The following is a 25,795-nucleotide window of genomic DNA, read 5'->3' on the forward strand; positions in this document are numbered from 1 at the left end:
AAGAATCCTCCTGCCAAGGCAGGGGACGTGGGGTTGAGCCCTGGTCCGGGAAGATCCCACATGCCGCAAGCAATGAAGCCCATGCGCCACAACTACTGAGCCTGCGCTCTAGGGCCCGTGAGCCACAACTACTGAGCCCATGTGCCACAACTACGTAAGCCCACGTGCCTAGAGCCCGTGCTCCGCAACAGGAGAGGCCACTGCTCACTGCAACTAGAGGAAGCCCATGCGCAGCAACGAAGACCCAACAGTCAAAAATAAAAACAAATAAATAACTTTATTTTTTAAAAATGCATTCGTATAATGGCATATTAAATAATGGGGCTATGAGTAAAACAAAGTAAGGCAAGAGGATAAGGAGTGTTGGAATTCTAAATAGGGTGGTCAGGAAAGGCCTCACCATGTGACATTTGAGCAAAGAATTAAAGGAGACAAGGGAGTGAGCCATGCAGACACCTAAAGGAAAAATGTTCTAAGCAAAGGAAACAATGCAAAAGCCCTGAGGCAGAAGCAGGCCTGCCCAGTTCCAGGATCTCCAGCGAGATCAGAAGGGCTGAGCAGGAGTTAACAGAGGGAAGGAGTTTTGGTAGATGTCATCAGCGGTAAAAGGGAGCCACTGCAGGGTTTCTGAGCAGAGGAGTGACATGACCAAACATATTTTCAAAGGATCTCTCTGGCTGCTAAAGCCGACAACAGAATGTAGGGGGAAATAGGGTGGAAGAAAGGAGACCAGATGGGAAGGTACTGCTGTAACCCGGGTGAGAGATGATGCTGACATGGACCAGGGTGGTAGCAGTGGAAGTGGTGAGAAGTCATTCGATTCTAGATATATTATAAAGGTAGAGCCAATGTGATTTGCTGATGGATGGAATGTGTGCTGCGAGAGAAAGAGGAGTCAAGAATGACTCCAAAAATTTTTGGCTTAAGCAACTAAAAAACTAGAGTTACCTTTAACTGAGAAGAGAAAGATGGTCATGGAATAGGTTTAGGGAAGAAGATCAGTAGTTCAGCTTATAAAGAAGTTAAGTTTGGGATGTCTATTAAATATGCAAACAGTGGTGTTAAGTAGGTAACGCAGAACAGAGCCCAGGTCAGGGGAGAGGACAAGAGATTTACTAGATTTGGGGTCATCTGCATACAGATGGTATTTAAAGTCGTAAGACTGGATGACATTACCAAGAGAGTGAGTGAGACAGAATGCAACAGCAGTGTGGGCATCACCGGGGAACTGGTTAGAAATACACAACCACAGGCCCTACCCTAGGTCTACTGAATCAAAATTTGCATCTTAACAAGATCCCCAGGTGATGTGTATACATCTTAAAGTTTGTAAAGCTCCACTGGTCCCGGTGAGAGATAATGAAGGGTAATAACAGGAGGGATGGTGTCAAGGGTTTACAAGTAGATGAGCTGAGTGAATGGAGGAGGGAAGGAGGTGAAGGGAGATTTCTGACTTAAGAGACCACTTAGATGGTGTGCCGAGAGTCAACAGAGAGTATTAGGGGAAGCACAGGTTGGGAGGTATGAAGGGAAAGCATAAAGAGACACACTACGGTTTTAAAGGTGCTGCTGAACTTGAGGTATACACAGGACATCCGAGTAGGGAGATCTAGTAGGTGGACAGAAAAAGAGAGAGACTAGAACCTGGCAGTAAAACCCAGAGACACTAAAGACTACCTTCAAGGAGATATCACGGTTAAAAGAAGGCTGTTTATTTTATTTGATTTTTTTTTTGAAGAACAGAATTAGAATGTTGGTTGGTTGAGGGAAAAGCACAATTAGGAAGCCACACAGCCTGCAAGAAAGCTAATAATTGATGGAAAAAGGTCCCTAAGGAGGCCACAAAGAAAGGATTTTTTTTTAAGAAAGGATTTTAGGTACAAATTAAGAGCATAGCTTAAAAATAATGAGGAGAAATGAAAACATACATCTACACAAAGAATTGTATGGTTTGGCTTTATACGTAATAGCCAAAAGCTGGAAACAACTCAAATGTTAATCAAGAAATGAATGAATGAATGAAGTTTATTATTAGCTCAAATAATGGAATACTACTGAGCAATAAAAAGGAAGAAACTACTCATACAAATAACATGGATGAATCTGAAGAGACATTATTTTGAGTGAAAGAAGCCAGATACAAAAAAGAACACGCTATATGATTCCAGTTATATGAAATTCTAGAAAAGAATTTATAATGACAGAAGACAGATCAGTGGTTGCCTGGGGCGGGGGAAACTGACAACAGAAGGGCAGAAAGCTTCAGGGTTCCTGCTATGGAATCCTTATTTTTTCTCCTGTGCTCTTCACTGAATGGCAATACATTCACCCATTCTCTTTGGATGGGCTTGTTTCTCAAAAATAAATATCCAGTTATACTAATGTAACTATAATGATGGTGACAACTATAACAGTAACATTCATTGAGTTCTTCCTGTGTGCCAAGCAATATACTAAGCACTCACGTGATTCTTACAACACTCCAATGAAGTAGGTACTATTATTCTCTCTTCTTTTCCCTAACATATGAGGAAACTTAAGCTGAAAGAGGTTGATTAACTTGTTCAAGATCTCACAGCCTGTGTAACAACCTTGACTCTAAAAGTTCATGCTCTTAACCGTTACACAAGATTTACAATGGTACGTTATCTACTCGTAGACATTAGAAAGAGGTCCACGCATTCAGAGTGCCTTTGGCTCATGGTACTTCTTTTTTTTTTAGATGTTGGGGGTAGGAGTTTATTAATTAATTTATTTATTTTTGCTGTGTTGCGTCTTCGTTTCTGTGCGAGGGCTTTCTCTAGTTGTGGCAAGCGGGGGCCACTCTTCATCGCGGTGCGCGGGCCTCTCACTATCGCGGCCTCTCTCGTTGCGGAGCACGGGCTCCAGACGCGCAGGCTCAGTAGTTGTGGCTCACGGGCCTAGTTGCTCCGCGGCACGTGGGATCCTCCCAGACCAGGGCTCGAACCCGTGTCCCCTGCATTAGCAGGCAGACTCTCAACCACTGTGCCACCAAGGAAGCCCCATGGTACTTCTTATTAGCCACTCAAGTTTCATCTGCCCCTGCATATTCCCTACCTAGTTGGAGCAGCTAGTGCTCTCTGGACTCCCATCCCAAGTCCAAGTTGAGGTGTCCTAAACCTTCCCAGCTGCCAAGTAGTATTTATCTGGTTTTCCAGTTATGACTCCCAGTTCTGAGGTTTTCTTCCCCAATGCTCTCTCCTGTGACTACCTACCTTTCATTCATCTTTTCCCAACATCTTCTCTTCCCTCCCTATTTCCCCTCCAGGCTTGTATTCTATTTTTGTTTGAGAACTGGAACCCAAACCAATTTCTCTTGTCTATGCACTAGGAATACCTTTTCATTGTCCATTAGCTCTAAAGAGAACTCAAAGGTATGTAAGAATACTCTCAGTATAGAACCGCTGACTCAGATTGTCACCGAGAAACAGCACGCAAATACAACGCACGTATGGTGAGGCCTTTCCTCCACCACTTCTAAGACTGTACACACTAAAACCAACATAAATGCCTAAATAGAACACCTTATTATCATCATCAAAATTAGGGGATGAACACAGTGAGAAAATGTTTATTCAGCAAGTTCTTCCAATGATGAAAGAAGTATATTTTCCAGTTTTGTTCTGTGTGGCACTGGCCATAACTATTTGTCATTGAGAGTTCGATATTCCACAAAAACGTTGACGCTTCCACACATATTCACATGTCAAAAATTAGAGTTAATTATATTAACATGACAGCCACTTACTTTTACAAAGCAAATTCTATGAATCTGAAGCGTTTTGCGAGGTAGGCTATTGGAACCATTCCAACTGGTGTGTCAACAGTCTTCTCTAAGTTGGACTTAGAAGAGTGGTTTCACATGCAAATTGTAACTCTAAGAAACAATTTACGGTGATAAATTAAGACATTCTATGATTGGACAAACAATTCATTCTGGTGGAGTTCTACGGTAATCTTGGAAGTTTGTCCTGGGTGGCTGAAATATAATTAACTTTAAAGACAACACCTGAGAAACAATTTCGCCGTAAACCCTGATGTCGTCTTGTGGACTAATGACTTCAAGGAGATGGGCTGGGAACATGTGAAAATGTTTTAATTTTCTGAGTAACTTCTAGACTGTTGCCAACAGCTAGCAGTCTCTCCTCAAGAGGAGTGAGTGTCCCGATTCCAGGAACATGGATCTAGTCTTTTATAGATTTGGAAATTACGGATTTCAGAAAAAAGAAAAGTGCCCCGCCAAGCCCAAGAAGCCTCTAGAAAAGGATTTTTTCCCCCAGGGTGCACTCACTTGTTCCAGAGGCAAATTTACCGAGGTTTTCGGTTCCACAGAGAGAAACAGAAACAATGAAGGGGCAAGACTCCCTGTTCCAAACTTGAATGTGACCTAGCTTCAGGGACAGTTGTACCTTACCCTCAAAGACCCTAAGCAGTCCTGAGCTGACTCCACCAGAGACGGGTTTTTCAAGAGCTCTGGGAGGTGACTTACCTCCTCCTCAGGGCGGACCAGCCCGAGCTCTCCGAGAGACGCTCCGCAGCCCGGACGCTAATGAGGGTAACACCCGCGGCCGCGCCCTCATTGGCTCCAGGAGGCCGGAAGTGCGTGCGTCTGACGGAAGTGCTCCTCTTCTACGCGTCCGCCGAGCGGGGCCCCTCAGGTAGGCGGGGCCCCTGGCTCCGAACTCTGGGACCGAGTGGTGGGTGGAGGCGGAGAAGGGACCCCGAGGGCCTGAGGAGGTGGTTCGGTTTCTGGTCGGGAAAAGCGGAAGAGTTTCGGAGGCAGCGGATTCCCGGCGACCTCTGGTGGCAGTCGGGCCTAGTCGAGCCGGCCGCCGCACTATCCAAATGCGGGAGCTTCATGTTCCCCGGTGGGAGATGGGATTTGGGGCTGTGATCGGGGCTGCTCCCTGACCGCTGACTCCCTGTCCGGATGGTTGAGGTCCAGACGCTGCTCACTTCCAGCCGGGAAAATGTATGCGCTCCTTTTCCGTGGTTTTGGATATGACAACTTCTTCCAGGCAGATCCGGGTGCGGGGTTTTCCTGAGTAACACTCTCGGCCTCACTAGAAAAAAACCTCAGAAAGACTGCCAGAGGCACAGTCGCAAGAGAAAACGGGTTTCTCCCCCTCCTCCACACCCCCTCCCGCCCCTATGATGTCGTCCTAGAAAGAGAGGGTGTGTTTCAGTTGCAGGCTGCCCAAGTGGCAGTTACTGGGACTGCTTTAGGTATACGTTTATGTATAGTAAATAAAACCACTTTTTAATGGTTTCCCTTTTCCCAGCCAGCTCCACCCCCAGGTGGTTTGAACTTTGAGCCTCTTATAGTCCTGATGAACAGTTTCGCTTTCCTCAAGTTTAAGACACTTGGAACTTCAAGAATTGGAGGTTTATGCAATTTGAGACCGGTCCACACTGAGCAGAGTTCAGAGGATTAAGAGACAGGTGAGCATGAATGAGTACCTTAATTCTCAAAAATTAAGTTTTTGGGCTTCCCTGGTGGCGCAGTGGTTAAGAGTCCCCCTGCCGATGCAGGGGACACGGGTTCGTGCCCCGGTCCGGGAAGATCCCACGTGCAGCGGGGCGGCTGGGCCCATGAGCCATGGCCGCTGAGCCTGCGCGTCCGGAGCCTGTGCTCCACAACGGGAGAGGCCACAGCAGTGAGAGGCCCGTGTACTGCAAAAAAAAAAAAAAAAAAAAAACTTACAGTTTTTGAAGAATAATTTTGCAGTTTCGGTAAAAGGTGCACCACCTTTATTGAATACTAGGTGGTGCCCGTGAGTTAATCTTTCTGGGATAAATCTCAAATAATGTAGCATGAGGGTAAGGTTTTTAAAGCATCTTCATCTTCTCTGAAATTCATTTAGAATAGCTTTACCTCCTTACAGTATGTTGTGCCTTTATACAGTTCATTCAGTTATCGAATATGTAGTCTGTATTAAGTGCTGAAGAGGCTAAGAAAGGAATCAGACCCATTTCTGCTCTCAGTTTACAGTCTGGAGAGGAAGACAGACAAATAAACAACAAGCTATGATGAAATCACATATAATTCAAGGCAGACATAGTGTTAAATGGAGACTAAGACGTAGAATGCCGTGGCAAAAGCAATCAATTATCATTATTCATTTACCATTTATTTATTCAATACCTTCTATCTGCCCAGCATTGTGCTAGACGCTGGTGTATAAAGAAAATGTAAAATCCCTACTCTCAAATAACTCACAATGTAGTGATTGGGAGGGAACCAAGGAAGGCATTATGGAGAAGGTGAAACTTGACCTTGAAGGATGGATGACTTGGCCTTGATAAGTAGAAGAAAATGCAGGCTCAAAAGAGAAGGATGAGGACTTCCCTGGTGGCGCAGTGGTTAAGAATCCGCCTGCCAATGCAGGGGACACAGGCTCGATCCCTGGTTCAGAAGATCCCATATGGTGCGGAGCAACCAAGCCTGTGCGCCACAACTACTGAGCCTGCACTCTAGAGCCTGCACGCCACAACTACTGAGCCCGAGTGCCTAGAGCCCGTGCTCCGCAACAAGAGAAGCCACCGTAATGAGAAGCCCACGCACCGCAATGAAGAGTAGCCCCCACTCGCCACAACTAGAGTATGCCCGTGCACAGCAACAAAGACCCAACGCAGCAAAAAAAAATAAGTAAAATTTTTTTTTTTTTTTTTTTTTTTTGCAGTACGCAGGCCTCTCACTGTTGTGGCCTCTCCCGTTGCGGAGCACAGGCTCCGGACGCGCAGGCTCAGTGGTCATGGCTCACAGGCCTAGCCGTTCCGCAGCATGTGGGATCTTCCTGGACCAGGGCACAAACCCACGTCCCCTGCATCGGCAGGCGGACTCTCAACCACTGCGCCACCACGGAAGCCCTACCCAGTCTTTTTTTTTTAAAAAAAAAAAGAGAAGGATGAGCTTCTTCTCTGTCCCTTTAATCTTGCCTCAGGTAGTTTCTTGGCTACTCCTCCCTTGATTAGCAGCTATTCAGAATCCACCAGTTGGAACTCAGGGAAGGTCTCGAAGGCTGGAGTCTTACCTGTAAGAAATGGTGGACAGGGAGTTCCCTGGTGGCACAGTGGTTAAGAACCTGCCTGCCAGTGCAGGGGACACGGGTTCGATCCCTGGTCCAGAAGATCTCACATGCCGAGGAGCAACTAAAGCTGTGTGCCACAACTACGGAGCCTGTGCTCTAGACCCCATGAGCCACAACTACTGAAGCCCGTGCTCCACAATGAAGAGAAGCCACCGCAATGAGAAGCCGGGGAACCCCAACAAAGAGTAGCCCCTGCTCGCAACAACTAGAGAAAGTCGGTGTGCAGCAATGAAGACCCAACACAGCCAAAAATAAATAAATTTTTTTTAAAAAGAAATTGTAATAACAAAAACCTTATTTCTGATATTAACAAAAAATACAAGATATCTAAGAACACCCAGTGTTTAAAGCCTTTGTGAATAAAATAATACTTTTTTTTAAACTAGAGATCATAAAAGAAAGCTTTGATAAGTGGAGAGATATATTGCTTGATTGGAAGTTTCAAATTTTAAGGATACAGATTTTCTCCATATTAATTTTAATGTAACCCCTGTCAAAATTTCAACTGAGGGACTTCCCTGGTGGTACAGTGGTTAAGAATTCGCCTGCCAACGCAGGGGACACTGGTTCGAGCCCTGGTCCGGGAAGATCTCGCCCATGCACTACAGCTACTGAAGCCCGCGTGCCTAGAGCCCATGCTCCACAACAAGAGAAGCCACCGCAGTGAGAAGCCCATGCATTGCAACAAAAGGTAGCCCCTGCTCGCCACAACTAGAGAAAGCCTGCGTGCAGCAACGAAGATCCAATGAAGCCCAAAATAAATCAATAAAATAAAATTAAAAAATTTCAATTGAATTTTTTTTGGAATTTGTCAAAATGATTCTTAAATTCATCTAGAAGGGAAAATGTACAAGTATAGTCAAGAATTTTGGGGAAAAAAAACAATAATAGAGCCAACTCCTTATCAGTCATCAGTATACACCAGCTCTAAAGCTATAATAATTAAAATAGTAAAGTAATGCCTTAGGACCAGAATATTATCAATGAAACAGACTTGAGTCTGTTTCTATTGAGTCTCAATTAAAGGTAGCATAAATAAATACTAGTAAACAGTGTTGGGGCAGTTGGCTATCCATTTGAAAGAAAATAAAAGTTAGATCCCTACTTCACAGAATTAACAAAAAAATAGTATATTTTTGGGAATTCCTTGGCAGTCCAGTGGTTAGGACTTGGTGCTCTCACTGCCATGGGCCCGGGTTCAGTCCCTGGTCAGGGAACTAAGATCCCACAAGCCCCACGGTGCAGCCAAAAACAAAAACAAAATAGTATATTTTAAAAAATCTTGAGATGGTCAGGACTTGCTTTCATGGGACACAAAACTAAGAAAACATAGAGGAGAACATAGGTTTGGCCATTAAAAATAATAATTTACCATAACAAAAAATGCCATAAATAAAATTTAAAGCCAGGAGACAAGAGATAATATTTGCAACATAATTGCAAGGACTTTATATCCATGTTATATAAATCAGTAAGAGAAAGATAATCCAGTAGAAAAATGGGCACATTTCCAAAGAAGAAATTCACATCAAAAGTTGTTCATTGGGTTTCCCTGGTGGCGCAGTGGTTGAGAGTCCGCCTGCCGATTCAGGGGACACGGGTTCGTGACCCGGTCCGGGAGGATCTCACATGCCACGGAGCGGCTGGGCCCGTGAGCCATGGCCGCTGAGCCTGCGCATCCGGAGCCTGTGCTCCGCACCGGGAGAGGCCACATCAGTGAGAGGCTCGCGTACCACAAAAAAAAAAAAAAAAAGTTGTTCATGCCCACAAGTCATTAGGTAAATGCACCTAAAGACCAATAAGATAATACTAGGAGTATTCTGAGTCCTGGAGTGTACTTATTAAGAATGAAAAAGAATGTTAAAATGAATCTTGTAAAGCAGAGTCACGCCTGATCTGTTTCTTTATAAATCTGTATTTTCATCTATCAAATATGTTTAAAGTAAGATAGACTAATAGTTAAGACTTCTAATTAATTTGTGAATTCAATTAAGAAGACTCCCAGGCATTTTTGTGGGGTGTTACTACTATATGTGTTTCACCTTTTATATATAAATTGAGATTTTTTTTTTGCACGACAATCTTCCCCACACCTGTAGCTCAGAAAGAGTATAGCCAATTTTTTTTTGGCTGTACCACGCAGCATGCGGGATCTTAGTTCCTAGACCAAGGATCGAACCAGCACCCCCTGCAGGGTAACCGCAGAGTCTTAACTACTGTATTGCCAGGGAAGTCCCCACCACTTTTTTTTGTGTGTGTGTGTGTATAGCCTACTTTAAATTGCTTTATTGTTCTACTTAGTAAAATGGCATCCAGAGGAAAGACAGAGACAAGCAAATTAAAGCAGAACTTAGAAGAACAGTTGGATAGACTAATGCAGCAATTACAGGACCTGGAGGAATGCAGGTAATAGTATAATTGTGTGCTGCTATGCTGTAAAATGGCTTTTGTCTCCTGCAGCTAGATTATAAGCTCCATGTGTGCAGGCCCATGTGTGATTTTGGTTTCCCCTGTAGTGTGCTTCACAGTGCTTTGTCTGCTGGAGAAATAAACTCAGTACTGGCTTTGGAGTTAAAAAGGCTGGAATACTGAAAGTATTTAGATTAATTTCAAAGTGAATGTGAACTTGGGCTAAATATTTAACCACCTTAAGTTTCCATTTCCTTGAGTATGAAATGGAAATAATAACACCCATCTTGTCTTCAGTATTTGAAGTAGCCCTGCCTGGTATCAAGCTGAGAAGGTACTGCTTGAACTTCTGGTGTGTCTTCAGCCTTAACTGCTCAAAGAAATAAGACTGCTCATTGCCTTTTTAACAACCTGGAAAGACTATTGTAACTATTGCAGATGAGGGAACAACACCATGCTTGGCCCAAAGCAGGCACTAGATAAATGGGAGCTGTTTTGTAGTAAATGTTTAATAAATGGCTTGTTTGGAGTACTCAGATGGCAAGTACTGCATTGCTGTTGTATTTCAAGGTGCATAAAATTTTACCTACCATTAATGATGATGGTAATAATAACAGCTATTTATTAAGTACCTATTATATGCCAAGTACTTTCCATATTTCATTTAATGCTCATAGCAACCCTATAAAGTAAGTACTATGATTATCTACAGCTTATACAATAGATAAAAAAAACTCAGACTTGGCTAGTCAAATATCTTGCCCAAGGTTATACCATTAATTCAGAGACTGCTTAAAAGGAAGTTATTATGTGGTTTGTTTGTTAAGTATGTCTCATTTTGGTTTAAAAAAAAAATAAGAAAGTTTAATTGTCAGAATTGCAGGAAAACGCCCACACTAATGTCTGAACACATCCATCATTAGTATTTTGATATTTCCTTTCAGCCTTTTTCCCCCAGGATATTTTTTGTATATATATGTATCTGAAGTCTTAGTGTATAAATACTACGATTGTTTTTTTCTTTTGGAACTCTATATTTTTCTATATTATGTTCACTGTACTTCAGAGAGGAACTTGATACAGATGAATATGAAGAAACCAAAAAAGAAACTCTGGAACAACTAAGTGAATTTAATGATTCACTAAAGAAAATTATGTCTGGAAATATGACTTTGGTTGATGAACTAAGTGGAATGCAACTGGTAAGCATAATTTACTTACATTGGTGACACAGTTTGGTTTTTGTTGTTGTTTTTTTCCAGTAAGTATATTTAAGATAGAAAATGTACCCTTTTTGGGGTTTAACTTCTAGAGGAATGTCTACTTATGGATAAAACAGCATTTGCTTCCAGATCTTCATCTAGTTATATATTTGACTCCAGTGACATGCATAGAAATAGCAAATGGATACTAAAGTTGTAATACTGTTTGAGGAACAAAGAAGACCTATTAAGAATTGAAGACCTATCAATCAAATATTGTAATATCTGCTTTGTTGGACTATTTTGGTTAGTTTTCACCTTCTTGTATTTCTAGGCTATCCAGGCAGCTATCAGCCAGGCCTTTAAAACCCCAGAGGTCATCAGATTGTTTGCAAAGAAACAACCAGGTCAGCTTCGGACAAGGTTAGCAGAGGTAAAGTTTCTTTAAATTGATCCAGTCCCTGTATATATTTCTTTTCTCAGCCCAAGAATTTGCTCATTATGTTATTCTAAAGTTTAAAAATTGGTCATTTGAAAATGTACAACACCAAGAGTGAACCCTAGGGACTTCCTTGGCAGTCCAGTGGTTAATACTCTGTGCTCCCAGTGAAGGGGGCCCGGGTTCAATCCCTGGTCAGGGAACTATATCCTGCGTGCCGCAACTAAAAGAGCCCGCACGCCGCAACGAAGACCCGGCGGAGCCAAATAAATAAATAAATAAATAATTTAAAAAAATAAATTAATTACATTTAAAAAACAAAAAGAGTGAACCCTAACGTAAAGTATGGACTTTGGGTGATTACGATGTGTCAGTGTAGGTTCATCAGTTGGAACAAATGTACCACTCTGGTGGGGATGTTTATAATGGGGATACTATGCATGAGTGAGGGCAAGGGGTATATGAGGAATCTCTGTACCATTTGCTCAATTTACTGTGAACCTAAAACTGCTCTAAAAGATAGTCTATTTCAAAAAACTAGTCAGTTGACTTTAAAGCCACAACCCACAACTAGGTTTCTGACAAAATTAGTCCTTTGAGCAGTTGTTGTTGATAACAAATAGAGGTTTAACCAGCATATGGCAGTTTAAATTGCTACTGACTGCTTCTGCTACAACTCCACATTTAAAGTTTTACTATTTATTTCTGGAGCTCTGAATTGAAATCCCATCTAGCATTCATTAGCAGCCATGCTTTATGCATGTGTGGCCTTTCCCATCTAAGAATTTCAAACATCTTTATAAACCTGACACTTGAGGAAGTCTGTTTATAGACTTGAATATAGTTAAGACATTAATAAGTTATTTGCAGCCATTGGTAACTTAATAGCATAGTGGTTAAGAGCATGGATTTGGATCAAACTGTTTGGATTTGTACCCCTGTTCTACTGTGGACGTATGTGACGTTGGGGAAGTTATTTTCTTCAACCTCTTTTTTTTTTTTTTCTTCTTTTTTCTTTCTTCGGCCGCACCATGCGGTATGTGGGATCTTAGTTCCCCGACCAGGGATCGAACCCGCGTCCCCTGCATTGGAAGGCGGATTCTTTACTACTGGACCACCAGGGAAGTCCTTCTTTAACCTTTTTTTGTGCCTGTTTCCCCATTTGTAAAAAGGCAGTAATGATAGTCCCTACCTCTTATGGTTGTTATGAGGTTTAAATGGAGTAAAATGTGTAAAGCACATAGAATAGTACCAAAGCATAGTACATGCTATCAATGTTTCTGGTGGTAGAGGTGATATTTAACCAAAGTTCCAGGAGATCTGTTACCAGTTGTCTCATTCAGGCCTTTAGACCACACTTCAGTTTAATGAAATAGAGTTCTTAGAGGATAGCTCCTCTTTAAAGAAGCTATTGACCTACTAATTCCTCAGTAGAGTTTATAACTAAGACAATGGTTATGATTAGTATCAAGATTTATTAGAACTGTGTAATAACATTTCTATCATGTTTGCCTTGAGTTGTTTCTATAGTTCTTTATAATATTAATTGGTAGAGGACCTTTTCTTTAAAAAGTACATTTGAAAAGCTTGATTTTATGCAAAGAATGCTTTTAACTTAAATACCATATGCTTTGCATTCATCTATTACAGATGGATAGAGATCTCATGGTAGGAAAGCTGGAAAGAGACCTGTATACTCAGCAGAAAGTGGAGATACTAACAGCTCTCAGGAAACTTGGAGAGAAGGTACTTGTATTTAATTTAATATATTAGGTATAAAGAAAAAGTGTGAAGTATTTGGTATAGAATTTCTTGATCTGTGATTTAGTTTGTGGTCCTAAGACTTTTTTTTTTTTTTTTTTTTTGCGGTATGCGAGCCTCTCACTGTTGTGGCCTCTCCGGTGCGGAGCACAGGCTCCGGACGCACAGGCTCAGCAGCCATGGCTCATGGGCCCAGCTGCTCCGTGGCCTGTGGGATCTTCCCAGACCGGAGCACGAACCCGTGTCCCCTGCATCGGCAGGCGGACTCTCAACCACTGCGCCACCAGGGAAGCCCCTAAGACATTCTTAACAGTGATTCCTAGAGCCACTTTGTTCACATTTGAACTCAGTCCTTTGGGTTTTGTTCTGTTTGTTTAGCTGACTGCAGATGACGAGGCCTTCTTGTCAGCAAACGCAGGTGCTATACTCAGCCAGTTTGAGAAAGTCTCTACAGACCTTGGTGAGTACCCTCGTATTTCTGAAAGCTGGACATGAATTACTGCTCTAGATTGACAGATGGCACGGGTGAGATAAAATGATGGCCTTTTCTTGAGTTTAGAGGTGAAACCAGAATTGTTTTCTTTATAAACCGCTTTTTAATGGGTTTGTTTTCCAATACTATTTAATTAAAAATAATCAAATTAATATAGCCTAATGCTTTAAAATATTTCAGCTAAATGTAAATATAAAAGTAAACTAAAATGTTACATGTTCTATTTCATACCCTAATTAAAGTAAGTATTTGTAACCAATAAATTGCCCTATGTGGCTTAGTTGTTTGTGCAGGGAAGGAAATTGTCGTGGCAGTGGGGAGGGTCAGGGATAATGCGCTGATAATAAAAACTCGTTTCATTTTCTGTTTTATCATCTACGTGATAGATTTTCCTCTCTTTACCTGGAACTATAAATGCATTTGAAATGACATTTCTGTTTATTATGTGTCTTTCTCCTTAGGCTCTGGCGACAAAGTTCTTGCTTTGGCAAGTTTTGAGGTTGAAAAAACAAAAAAATGACATGGTGTGAAAACTTAGGACATTGATCGCATTCTTTTTGTAAATGGCATTTTTCTTCCGGGGATTCTGAGTCATGGCAAAGAAGTCAAGAGATTCATGAAGTGTATTAATAACCTAAGAAAAGGTGACAGAAAAACATACTTAAGGCTTTTGTTTATGCCCTTCGTCATTGTGCTTTGTGTAGGGGTACCCACTTCTGTGATCCTGGACTTGTTGGGATGGAGGGGCTCACTGGACCTTATTCATTATGATTTGTCTGTTTAAGAGAAAACAAAATAGTGTCTCTGCCTGTCTTTATTGAGCCTCATTGTTTTTAGATGCTGGTAGTAAATGAAAAGATGTGAACTGATGATTCTTTTCTGCTCATAATTTATCCCCACTTGTTGGAGTAAATAATGTAGCAACATCAACAGACCTCATACGTGTTCACAGAACTTTAGAGTTCTGAGTGATCTTAGAATCATTTTCATTTTACAAACAAGGAAAGTAAGGCTCAGAAAGAGCAAGTGACTTTCTTAAAGTCACATTAGAGACAGAGCTGGGAATAAGACTTGGGTTTCCTGTCAGTTTAGTGTCCATTGAGTTTTATTTCTTTATTTTGTGCTGCTTTTAAAAAATAATTCCCACATATCGGTATAAGTCCGTATTTATGAAAATTCAATGTCCCCAAAAAAGTTGTCACTGAGTGACCATTCCCCAGCCCGTAAGCTCTCAGTATGAATGGTGCCCATTGTGTCTCTGAGTTTTGAGCTTGGAACAATGGGAGCCCTGTTGAGAGTCTCCTGAAGTAACTTAACCTCCTGCGTTGTTTCACCAGGGAAGCAATTGGAAGTGGCAGCTCGAGGCCCTCCCTGTGTGTGACCTCTTTGCTGAAACCCAGAGGGTGGTGACTGTAAACTACTATTTACTCTTCAGTTTTGGGAGAAACACAGAATAAGTTATGAGAAGAAGCCGGTTTCTCTCCTGAGTGTCTATGTCTCTCTGCATGCTCAGATATATAGATTTTTCCCATATGCATGTACGTCACCTTATTTCCTAGGCTCTGGCCACTTTATATTCTTTCACATTTTTCTCAATATTCTTTTTCTTTAGACTTTATACAAATTAAAAACATTTTTAAAGCTTCTTGTGTACTGTAAACTCTACTAGGTGCTCTGCCAACTGGACAAATTAGGGGACCTCAGCTACATTAATGCCTTATTTGGAACTTTTAATGGGTAATTTTTTATATATTGGTTTATGATGGTCACAAACTCGTTAAATTGTGACAAACTAAGAAAAAGCAAATTACCTGTTATTCATCTAGGGCTTTATGGTCAATCACCATTATTTCATTATTCTGTGTGTTTTTTTTAACCAAAGTGAAATTCACATGACCATTTAAAATTCATCATTTTAAAGCGTGCAGTTCAATGGCATTCAGTACATTCACAGTGTTGTGCAATGACCACCATTATCTAGTTGCAAAACATTTTCATCCCCCCCAAAGGAGACCCCATACTTACTAAGCAGTCATTCCCTCCTCCTTCCAGTCCTCTAGCGACCAGTAATCTACTCCTCTCCATGGATTTACCTACTCAGGGTATTTCATATAAATGGGATCATATAGTATGTGACCTTTTGTGCCTGGCTTCTTTCACTTAGCGTAATATTTTTTAGTTTAATCCACATCGTAGTGTGTATCAGTACTTTGTTCGTTCTAATGGCTGAAAATATTCCCTTGAGTGGATACCACTTTGTGTTTATCCATTTATCTCTTGATGAACATTTGGGTTTTTTCCACTTTTTGGCTATTGTGAATAGTGCTGCCGTTATGAACGTTAGTGCCTAAGTATTTGTTTAAATATCCCTTTTCAATTCTTTTGGGTATATACCTAGGAACAGAATTACTGTTTGGGTTTTGTTTTAATTCATAGCAAGATTCCCTTCCAGTAGTAGTAAGACAAGGAAAATTAGGAATATTTTATATTTGAAAGAGGCCTAAATGAATCTGGAGTCCTTAATTTTGGTTTCCCTTAAACTTTCTGTAAGACTAACCTCAGTGAAATATTTTGTCATTAATCACATTAATATATTCATTTTGTAAGTGATGACTAGTACTTAATTTAAAATTAACCTTCGTTTCAAAGTGACCAGGTTTGCAGTGCCTAGCAAGACACTGTCAGTCATGGCCGTGTGACCTTTGGTAGATGACAATATATATATATATTTTTGGTGACAATATTTTTTGAGCCTCATTTTCCTCATCTGTTCAGTGGGGATCATAGGAGCTAACTACTACATAGGATTACCGTGCATTCCCCTCTCTTTCTTAATGTAGAAAGCTTTACATTGGGGTTAATCCACAATTTAATAGTTTTTTCAAGGGCCATATGATATGTTTATCACAAATTTGGTAACTTAGAAAAATAATTTGAAAAGTCTATACAACTATAGTTATTAAATGACTTGTAAACTATGTTCATGTTATGTTCATATTTTGCTATATTTAATCTTCTAGTTTTTTAGACCTCTTGGGAGGTCTCAGACTGCAATAACTAATGCTAAGGCAGCTTTTTGACATCCTTGGGTCAAGCTAATATTTTAAGGGAAAGAATTCCTGCATTTTTCAAAGAACTGGGGTTGCCGCAGAAATAAATTCCAATGATCAAGTGTCCAACCTGGCTGTTTAATGAAATCTAATAATTTAAAACAATTTCTCTTTCAGTGTTTTGCTTTGTTTTTATCCTGTGAGTGTTAAGTTAGGTAGAGGAAGAAATCAAGCAGTAGAATGAGTTGTTTCCAGGAACGAGTTGGAGTTGGGACAGATGGGTTGTTAACTTTGGTCGATAGGCCTTTTATTGAAGACACTCAGCCAAAGAATGGTCATCTTAGGCAAAATAAAAGACTGTGCAAATCCACCATTGGAATAGTATCTTATTACAGTGACCGGTGGATAGTTTGAAATTATTACAGAAAAAATAAACCCAGACCATTTTGCCTAGAGCTTTTCAATCACTTTCCTGTCCACTTTTTTTTCTTGTCTTTTCATTACTAAGACCAAAGAACACTCTTCTTTGCCTCTCAAATTGTTTTTCAGCATTAATATGTAAATTAAAACTGTCAGCACTCCCACAGACCCCCGTGAACAAGCTGTATAATTGCTTCCAGTCTGTGTGGCCCTGGAATTGAAAAGATTTAGAAACTGGGGAAACTAGTACTTAATATTTTCATTAAGTTGCAAAAAGCAGGTTAGAAATATGGCTCTACTAGATATCACCCTAGAATATGGCCTTTTGACATCCTCACTCATTTTCTTTTTGAAAGCCCCTCTCTCTGCTCACACTATTAGCAAGGTGGAAAGACTGTAATGCTGAAAGGGCCTCAAACACAAGGGGTTAGTGACATTCTTAAGAGCTTACAATGCAAAGTCCATGCTGTTCCAAGCAGAGGACCAGGAAAGTTGAGTGGTTTGAGGCTGTCAGTTGGTAGCTTCCTAACGCTTGGTTGTTTTCCTCTGAGAGCATCACATTCCTTACAGCCTCAGACAATGGACTACGATTAAAAATAAACAAGTAGGGCTTCCCTGGTGGTTCCCTGGTGGCGCAGTGGTTGAGAGTCCGCCTGCCGATGCAGGGGACACGGGTTCATACCCTGGTCCGGGAGGATACCACATGCTGAGGAGCGGCTGGGCCTGTGAGCCATGGCCGCTGAGCCTGCGTGTCGGGAGAGGCCACAACAGTGAGAGGCCCGTGTACCGCAAAATAAAATAAACAAGTAAAAAATATTTTCTATAAAGGAGGTCAAGGAGAACCACCAATTTCCTTTTGAGTTAAGAAAGAAGACAGGGACTTCCCTGGTGGTGCAGTGGTTAAGAATCCACCTGCCAATGCAGGGGACACGGGTTTGAGCCCTGGTCCAGGAAGATCCCACATGCGGAGCAACTAAGCCCGTGCGCCACAACTACTGAGCCTGAGCTCTAGAGCCCACGAGTCACAACTACTGAGCCTGCGTGCCACAACTACTGAAGCCCGTGCACTTAGAGCCTGTTCTCCGCAACAAGAGAAGCCACTGCAATGGGAAGCCCGCACACCACAAAGAAGAGTAGCCCCCACTTGCTGCAACTAGAGAAAGCCTGTGCGCAGCAATGGAGACCCAACGCAGCCAAAAATTAATTAATTAAAAAACAAAAAGAGGAAGATAATGCTAGTAAGAGTCTTTTCTAAGATTATGCATCAGTCACAGGTCCTCTGTCCTCAGCTTCTGGCAACTGTGACTGAACTTCTGAAGCCTTCCCACAAGAACCTCTGATTTTGTGTTTCAGTCATAATTTCAATACCTGGTTTAAGAGTTTAAGTTATTGTAATTATGTCTGTTCATTCTAAAATGTCTTAGTTCAAGTACTATTTTTTTGTTGCTGCTAAATTGTCATATATATAAGAAGAGTTCAGTGATTTTTTTGGCTTGTATGAAAACCTGATTCTTTTAGGCCTGGCCTTATTCCTGCAATACTCGTAAACCAGGCAGGCCAAGTTGAAAACTGAGGCAGTGACCCTCGATGATAATTTAAAAAATAGGTAATCTAGGTAAAAGTAAATATTTGGCCTGGATTAGGTTGTAAGTGATTGTCTTAATCCTATGGTTGACCATGTTCTTAGAAAATGTGGTGTTTATTCATCTTTAAAAAAAATTTTTTTTTTCGACAATGCCACTCGGCATGCAGGATTTTAGTTCCCTGTCCAGGGATCAACTGCACGCCCCCCTGCAGTGGAAGTGCCGAGTCCTAACCACTGGACCACCATGGAAGTCCCTTAAAAAAATTTTTTTTTAACTTAGCACCTCAAATTTTACGTCACGTTTATTCTAGGTCTTGGTAAATTATACCTTAGATTTGGTTTTTAAAGCTCTGAGCTTGTAAATCAACTATACTTCAATAAAAATAAATAAAAATTTTTAAAAAAGATAGCAGCCTGTAGGAGGCAATAAATCTGGCACCCTATATCAATGCTTGGAAGAGAGTCACCCACCGATCAGGAAAGTCCACTTTAAATTCATAGAAGCAAGAAATAAACTTCCATTGTGTTTGAACCACCAAAACAAACAAGACCTCTGAGCTTATACTCATTTATTTAAATATTTTGTTTCATATTTACTCAGGAGAGGAGCATTTGTAATTTTCGAGCAAACAGGCAAAATCTCAGCCCCTTAGCCTCAGCCTCGTGGCATTTCTTTTCATCCTGTCTTCCAGAACTATGAGTGGTTTATTCCTCTGCAAGAAAATACCATGAGCAAGAGTCCAAATAAAAGAGTACGTGAGACATACCTAAATCTACTTTCCATTCTCAGGAAGGAAAATGTGAACTCTGTCTTTAACTTGTGAGCCTGGAGCAGAAATGAGGGATGTGAGTGTGTGCTCATTCATGTGTGTGCCTCTCTTCTGGGAACCTGACTGCTCCCACAGTACTCTTACGACCTCCCACGGTGCTGCTCTTGCCAGAGAGGGAGGTTGATTGTGCCAGGTTAATTTTGTTACAATGAAGGCACTGGACAAATTGTGTACACTAGACCCTTTTACTTTGAAAAACTCAAAATGTGCTTTCCCTGGTGGGGATTAGGTCTTGAAAATGAAGAGAATGGGTTTTAGAAAAATCTTAACAACAATTACTATGTGGAAGCAAGGAAAGCTTCTGTCTGCTACCTCTTCTGATTGTGATGTCATTTATTCTTTCATCAGGCATTTATTGAGTGCTGAGATACGCCAGACACATTACTTGGCTCTTTTTGGTTAAATTTTCTAAAATGGATATTGAATAGAGTCCTTTTATTAAAAAAATAAGACTCTTAAGTGTTTATATGGTTAATAGAAGTTTAGATATCCGGCTGCATCACCAAGAGGTTTATTTCACAATGATAAAATGTGTTTTAAATAGACCTACCCCTCCCTCCAAATTTGTCACTCCATCATAGTTAGCTGGATCCTTAGAAACATTATTTCAGATGTGTATTCACATATTATAAGGAAGATTACACTGGGAAATAATTCTGATCTGTACAATTTGATCTAAATGATCTCTTTCATCTATAATTTTTTACCTCATTTTAAAATCAATCTTGTAGGAAATTCCCTGGCGGTCCAGTGGTTAGGACTTGGCGCTTTCACTGCTGTGGGCCTGGGTTCAATCTCTGGTCGGGGAATTAAGATCCTTCAAGCCATGCAAAGTGGCAAAAAAATTAAAAAATAAAATAAAATCAGTATTGTAAAATGCATATCTCACTAAAATACACTTGACCCTTGAACAACACGGGGGTTGGGGGTGCCCACCCTCTGCGCAGTTGAAAATTCATGTACAATTTGACAGCCCTTGGTATCTGCGGTTCCACATCCATGGATTCAAACAACCACAGGTTGTGTAGTACTGTAGTATGTATTTAGTGAAAGAAATCGGTATAAATTGACCCACACATGCAAACCCATGTTGTTCAAGAGTCATCTGTATTTATGTTATTAAGTCATTTTGGAGAATATTAAATGGAAAGAAAGTGGGAATACTCCTGTAGGGGAGGAAAGATCTCTTTCCTCTTTTTGTGTTCTTAACTGGGACCCCTATAACAGAGGCAGATTAACAAGAGAAAAGCATACACATGTATTCACTGTAAGTGTTATGTGACATGGGAACCTTCATAAGGAAATGAAGACCCAGAGAAACTGTTAAATCTGAGTGCTTGTATGCTAGATTTGATGAAGGGTGGAAAGTCGTGGGAAAATGAGATAGAACAAAGGTGAGCTAAGTGTAAGAAACTGAGGGAAACTTAGCTAGATCTGTTTGTTCCCATTCCTTTCTGTCTCTTCTTTGAAGGTAAGAATGTTCCTTCCTTCCAGGTACTGGGGAGGGCACCTCTCACATGAGGGTTTTATGACCTGCTTCAAGGGAAGGTCGAAAGTCCTTACTACTCATGCCATTTCTCAAGTTCCATCAGCTTAAAATAGTCAATATGCCAAGGTGCCATATCATGGGGTGGTGTGTCCCCTGAACCCTGTCACTACATTTCTAATCCTAATTGTGCCACTCTTTTATACTTAATTTTGGTCTCATTTTGTCAAGTCACCTTCCAAATATTCATGTAGATATTTTGTGAAGAATAGTTATTAAATGGTTAAATGGCTTTGAAACTACAGTGTAAGGAACTGTACAAAATTAAATAATGCCACTTTCATTAAAATATTTAAAATCTTAAAATATACATTTTAAGAATACTAAATAAAATAGAGGCGTTGTGTTTGGTTTGACAAAGGGAAGCTTGTGTTCATATCTAGATATTTGAAATAACAGGAAATTAAGATCATAAAATATATTAACTAGGAGTACCTAATGTGGGGAAAAGCCTACAATTCTGTTTCTCCTGTCTTTTCGTTTCCTGGATGTGAGATTAATTTACTTTTAAATTTCCTTTAATGACATAACTTGTGCTAAAGAGATCTTATAATAACCCAAGACATCCTAGTGAAAGGATGTTATTGGGTTTGTGGGAATTTGTGTGTTAATATTACAGTCTGTCTCAGCAGGGTGTCATTAGCAGCAGAAATGGAAGGCAAATTAAAACTAGTCCTTTTATCTTTTCCAGACACTGCAGCCCCTTTAGCATGCTGTTTCTATATGTCTTCTCTGAAAAGAAATTAAATGGAAATTGCGTGCTCAAAGTTGTTTTAAAGTCACAAGTGTCACCTGTATGCTTGCTTAAGGACTCCCTGCCTCCTCTTCTCTGTGAGCATGTCTTCTGCTTTCCTGAGAAAGCTTTTCTACTTATTAGTAAAATAAGTGTCCCTTTCTGTTCTGTCTGTACTTAGCCACCAATTAGTAAGATGGGTAGAAATGCTCCCATGCTGAGCATCCTGCTGGGGGCATGGAAGAGGCTGACACTACTTCATGATGTGAGCTATATGAGTGCCTTTTTATCTCCCAGGAGAGGTTCTCAATAGGTTTGGTCTGCCCCCTGGAGCCTGTAGCTATTTTAGTCTAACTACTCATTAAAGTCAATCTAAGATATTGCTAAAGCCTTTGGATTCTTCAAGTGCATTGCCTCCACTCGAATTCAGCTAAAAATAGTTCACTTTCACTCCCCAGAGCTGCTTCCAAGTTACATGAACTCTCCCCTCAGCCTCACACTCCACCAAAAATATTGATGTCCACAGCAAGACTAGCTTCTTATTAAAGACCCAGGACTATGGCTGTGAATGCATTCCTAACTGCAAGAATGGAAGAAAAGAATGAATCCCAGTTAAAGCTAAGCCCAAGAATGTGAGATAAATCAGGACTTTGGGGGGGAAAACGGATTTGTTTTCCTCCCAAATAATAAATTTTTTAAAAAAGAAAAGAAAAATAAATGCAAAAAACCCCACCCCCCCAAACAATAAATTAAATCTAAAAATTGATGAGAGTACATAGCACTGTGCCAGACTCATGCATCATAAATTGAATGCCTGCTGTGCCATTCTAAGCTGATAATTCTAAGCTGATAATATTATACAGTTTTATATTCTGTCCGGTAAAGGCTTTGGGAAAATTAAAGCAATTGTTTGGGGGCTAAAGCAAGGTGGGTTAGGATGAAGAAAGCAACAGACTACCATGTATTTATTCTCCATCAAGAATGGAAAATGCCTTGATGATAGCTGCTTTGATATATTGGAGTATTACTCAACAATTATTTATTCAGACCTTCCTCCCTTGAGGTGGAATATACTTCCTTATCCCGCTGTTTGGGGCCTGGCAATTAGACTGAATTTGACAAATGGGCTGTTTATGGATATGACTCCTGGAGAGGTCTGCAATGTGCTTCCACAGTTTGTCTTGGTACTCTTGCTCTGCCGTTCATCATAAGAGGAATGTGCCCTTTGTGGCCTCTGGTTCAAGGAGAATGAGGACACATGGAGCAGACTTAATCCCAATCTACAGCTAAACCCTGTTGATCCCGGCCTGACCCAGCAGAGTCACAGTCAACCCACAGCCTGAAGTATACCCACACCAGGCAATTTGCAGACCCCTGAACAAAAACCACAAATGCTTGTTAAGCCACTGAGTTTCGAGGTGGTTTTTTTATGCAGCAGTCACTTGCTAATACGCCGTTCTTATCCCACTTTAGTTCATTCTCCTTGCAAAAGCCATAGTCATCTATTTAAATACAAATCCAACGATGTCATATCCTTGTTTAAACCTTTTGGTGGTTCTCATTACTTTTGGGGATAAATACTGAATGTTTAGCATGACCTATGAAGTCCTGTATGATAGGGGCCTGACCTCTTTCCCCATCACTCTGCACTCCAGCCACCCGGCCTTCTCTCACAGTAGTTTGATCTCACCATCCTCTCTTGCTTCCTCATGGCCTTTTTATGGGCTGGTCCCACTGTGTGCTATCCTCTTCTCCCCACTCTTTGCTTAGTTAACTCCTACTTATACCTCAAGTGTGAGCTTAAATATTATTTTCCCAGGGAAACTCTCCCTGACCCTAATGCAAGGTTAGGTTCCCAATTATATGGTTTCAGAGCCCATTGTGTTTCAGCTTTTGGCACTTAACTATAATTGCAATGAATTATTCAGGTGTATAATTCATTGGTGTATGTCTTATCCATCATGAGGGCAAGGACAGTATGTGTCTGATTTGCTGCTTTATCCCCTGCCTCGCACAATGACATGCGATTGGCTAAAGAGACTATGCTTGAACAAAAGCCAGGGGATACATAATAGTTCACGTGTGAAACGTTGATGAAATTCTGAATCAGTTCAAATGAAAGGTCCCGTAAGAACTTAGAGGAAGGTAGTGTGAATATTGGAACAAGGTCAGAAAAAGACACCTGCAAAGAAAACACAGTCTCTTGTTAGTCACAGAGCCAGGTTAGTTACAGTAATAATGAGCGTTAGATCTCTAAATGTTATTGAATTAGAAATGAAAACTCCGATTGTAAGAGGAAATGTCATTAGCTGCCAGGGGATTGACAATTTGGAAAGGTTGCACTGTAGAACTACCAGTTAGTTTCAAACAAGTGGAGATTGTCCAAGAATTTAAAAGTAAGATCAAACTGTGCCTTTTTTGAGCTCTTAACTTTTTTGAGCTCTTAACTTTTTAAAATAGTGTCACAGCTTATGTAATAGGAAGAAACCGTTCTAGGTATCCTGATATATACGAAGAAAAAGTAAAACCTACGAGGAATGACACGACGTTTGTAATTTGAAGTGAAAATCTCACGAAGGTTTTAGTACAAAGCACAAAGAAAAGAAAATCAAGGTGGATGGAGCTTCAAGCGTTAGACTTCCAGTGCCCTTAGTGTATATGAGCAAGAAAGATGCATCTCGAGGGGAGACTTGGGACTCACAACCTCAGGGTTCACTGGAGCCTACGAAGACCTGGCTGAGCCTCGTCCTGTCACTCCCTGGCCTGCACATGCCATCACAGAGGGCAGCCTGTGGAAGCCATTTCATTTTCATATTACAGTTTTTCAGCAATGTATACAAATGTAGCCTAAGTTGCCTTTTTTCTTTTTAAGGGAAAAAAGTGGTAGAGGATTTTTAAAAATTCCTTAGCTGTTAAGTATCTTGGTCTATTTCCCTTGGCTCTATAGCTTGAGTGAATTAAAATGATTTCGACAGAGGATTCTAGAGTGCAGCTTCTTTTATTTTCCTTTTGCCGCCTGTGTTGACTCTCATGTTCTTTGCTTAAATAATTAATAATCATTAGTATCTGTTAAGCAGCGTGTGGGAGAAGAGTGGATAATCTGGGATCCCAGGACATTTGCACTATGCCTGTCCCCTTTGCATAAGCTTTCATGTGAGGCTCTTCATTAGCTGGCACCAGGGTGTAGATTTGCTGCCCTCAGCCTGTACTGTTTATTAACTATAAAAAAAGAGCCCCATCTGATTCACAACCAGCTGGGGGCAAGTACTGCTGATGGGAAGTAATTTCCTAGAAGAGCAGTAATGAAGAAAGTGAGGGGAGTGGTGTGTGCAGAAAACAAAGCCACAAAGTTCATTTAGATTGAGCAACCTCTGCTGGACCAAAATGCAAAATCTAAGTGTCTGTCACATCTCTGCAAAGCCCGACCTCAGTCTTACAAATAGCAAGTAGCTAAACATATAGATGTGGAACAGGAGGGTTTATACTCTCAGGTAGGTTTGAAAATTTCTACTCTTAGAACAGTGAAGGGTAGGAGCAAAGCTACAAATATTTAATAACAGGCAAAGCTACAAATATTTAATAACAAATATTTAAAAACAGGGCCTGTTATTAAAGGAAGGAATTGCTTGTCAGGAATGGTCTTTTCAGTCTCACCTAAATACACTGGTAACATTTCAATATCTACAGATATGAAATGCATTCGTTTGTGCAGGGGGGAAAGATAGCTGTTCTGTCATTTATTACCAGAGAGTAGAGACTCTTTGCTTTTAGGGATGGTAATTTTTTATGCTTAATTAGACGATAACCAGCTGGAAATAAAAAGGTGATACTGTGCTTAAAGACTAATAGGCTGAATATTTGGATCCAAATTGAGGCCTTATGTTGGTTTGTCTTTACTAGGTGAACATTTGAGGCTCAGAAAGTACACTTATTAGGCATGTTGGTGGGGCTTCCCTGGTGGCGCAGTGGTTAAGAATCCGCCTGCCAAGGCAGGGGACACGGAGTTCGAGCTCTGGTCTGGGAAGATCCCACATGCTGCGGAACAACTAAACCCATGCACCACAACTACCGAGCCTGCGCTCTAGAGCCTGCGAGCCACAACTCTTGAAGCCCACGCGCCTAGAGCCTGTGCTCCGCAATAAGACAAGCCACCACAATGAGAAGCCCGCCCACCGCAATGAAGAGTAGCCCCCGCTCACTGCAACTAGAGAAAGC

General features: G+C 40.9%; 2 protein-coding genes across 5 annotated transcripts in view; both read left to right on the top strand.

Annotated features, from left to right (window-relative positions):
• Positions 1-25,795, top strand: part of CLSTN1 (calsyntenin 1) — a 523,112-nt gene that overhangs the window by 341,759 nt on the left and 155,558 nt on the right. The window lies entirely within an intron of this gene.
• Positions 4,776-25,536, top strand: LZIC (leucine zipper and CTNNBIP1 domain containing). Of its 4 annotated transcripts, XR_007478579.1 has the most exons (10): positions 4,790-4,993; positions 5,304-5,463; positions 9,414-9,518; positions 10,588-10,723; positions 11,058-11,156; positions 12,215-12,280; positions 12,810-12,908; positions 13,302-13,383; positions 13,878-14,060; positions 14,754-15,060. XR_007478579.1 is itself a non-coding variant. In XM_049712794.1 (9 exons), the coding sequence occupies exons 3-9, from the start codon at positions 9,418-9,420 to the stop codon at positions 25,513-25,515; spliced, it is 618 nt and encodes a 205-aa protein (XP_049568751.1). In that variant the 5' UTR covers positions 4,776-4,993; positions 5,304-5,463; positions 9,414-9,417; the 3' UTR covers positions 25,516-25,536. The 4 variants fall into 4 exon arrangements, 3 of the variants coding, with proteins under 3 accessions (XP_049568751.1, XP_049568743.1, XP_033288786.1); XM_049712794.1 differs by lacking the exons at positions 13,878-14,060; positions 14,754-15,060 and adding an exon at positions 25,481-25,536 and having other exon boundaries at positions 4,776-4,993; XM_049712786.1 differs by lacking the exon at positions 14,754-15,060 and having other exon boundaries at positions 13,878-14,285.

The sequence above is a fragment of the Orcinus orca genome, chromosome 1, assembly GCF_937001465.1.
Source record: "Orcinus orca chromosome 1, mOrcOrc1.1, whole genome shotgun sequence".
NCBI lineage: Eukaryota > Metazoa > Chordata > Mammalia > Artiodactyla > Delphinidae > Orcinus > Orcinus orca.

What these genes read in the sequence shown, in the direction of transcription:
- LZIC (XM_049712786.1), top strand. Translation starts at nt 9,418, where the DNA reads ATGGCATCCAGAGGAAAGACAGAGACAAGCAAATTAAAGCAGAACTTA. An exon ending in AACTAAGTGGAATGCAACTG is followed by an intron (nt 10,724 to 11,057) that starts GTAAGCATAATT and finishes TTGTATTTCTAG; the next exon opens with GCTATCCAGGCAGCTATCAG. An exon ending in GAAAGTCTCTACAGACCTTG is followed by an intron (nt 13,384 to 13,877) that starts GTGAGTACCCTC and finishes CTTTCTCCTTAG; the next exon opens with GCTCTGGCGACAAAGTTCTT.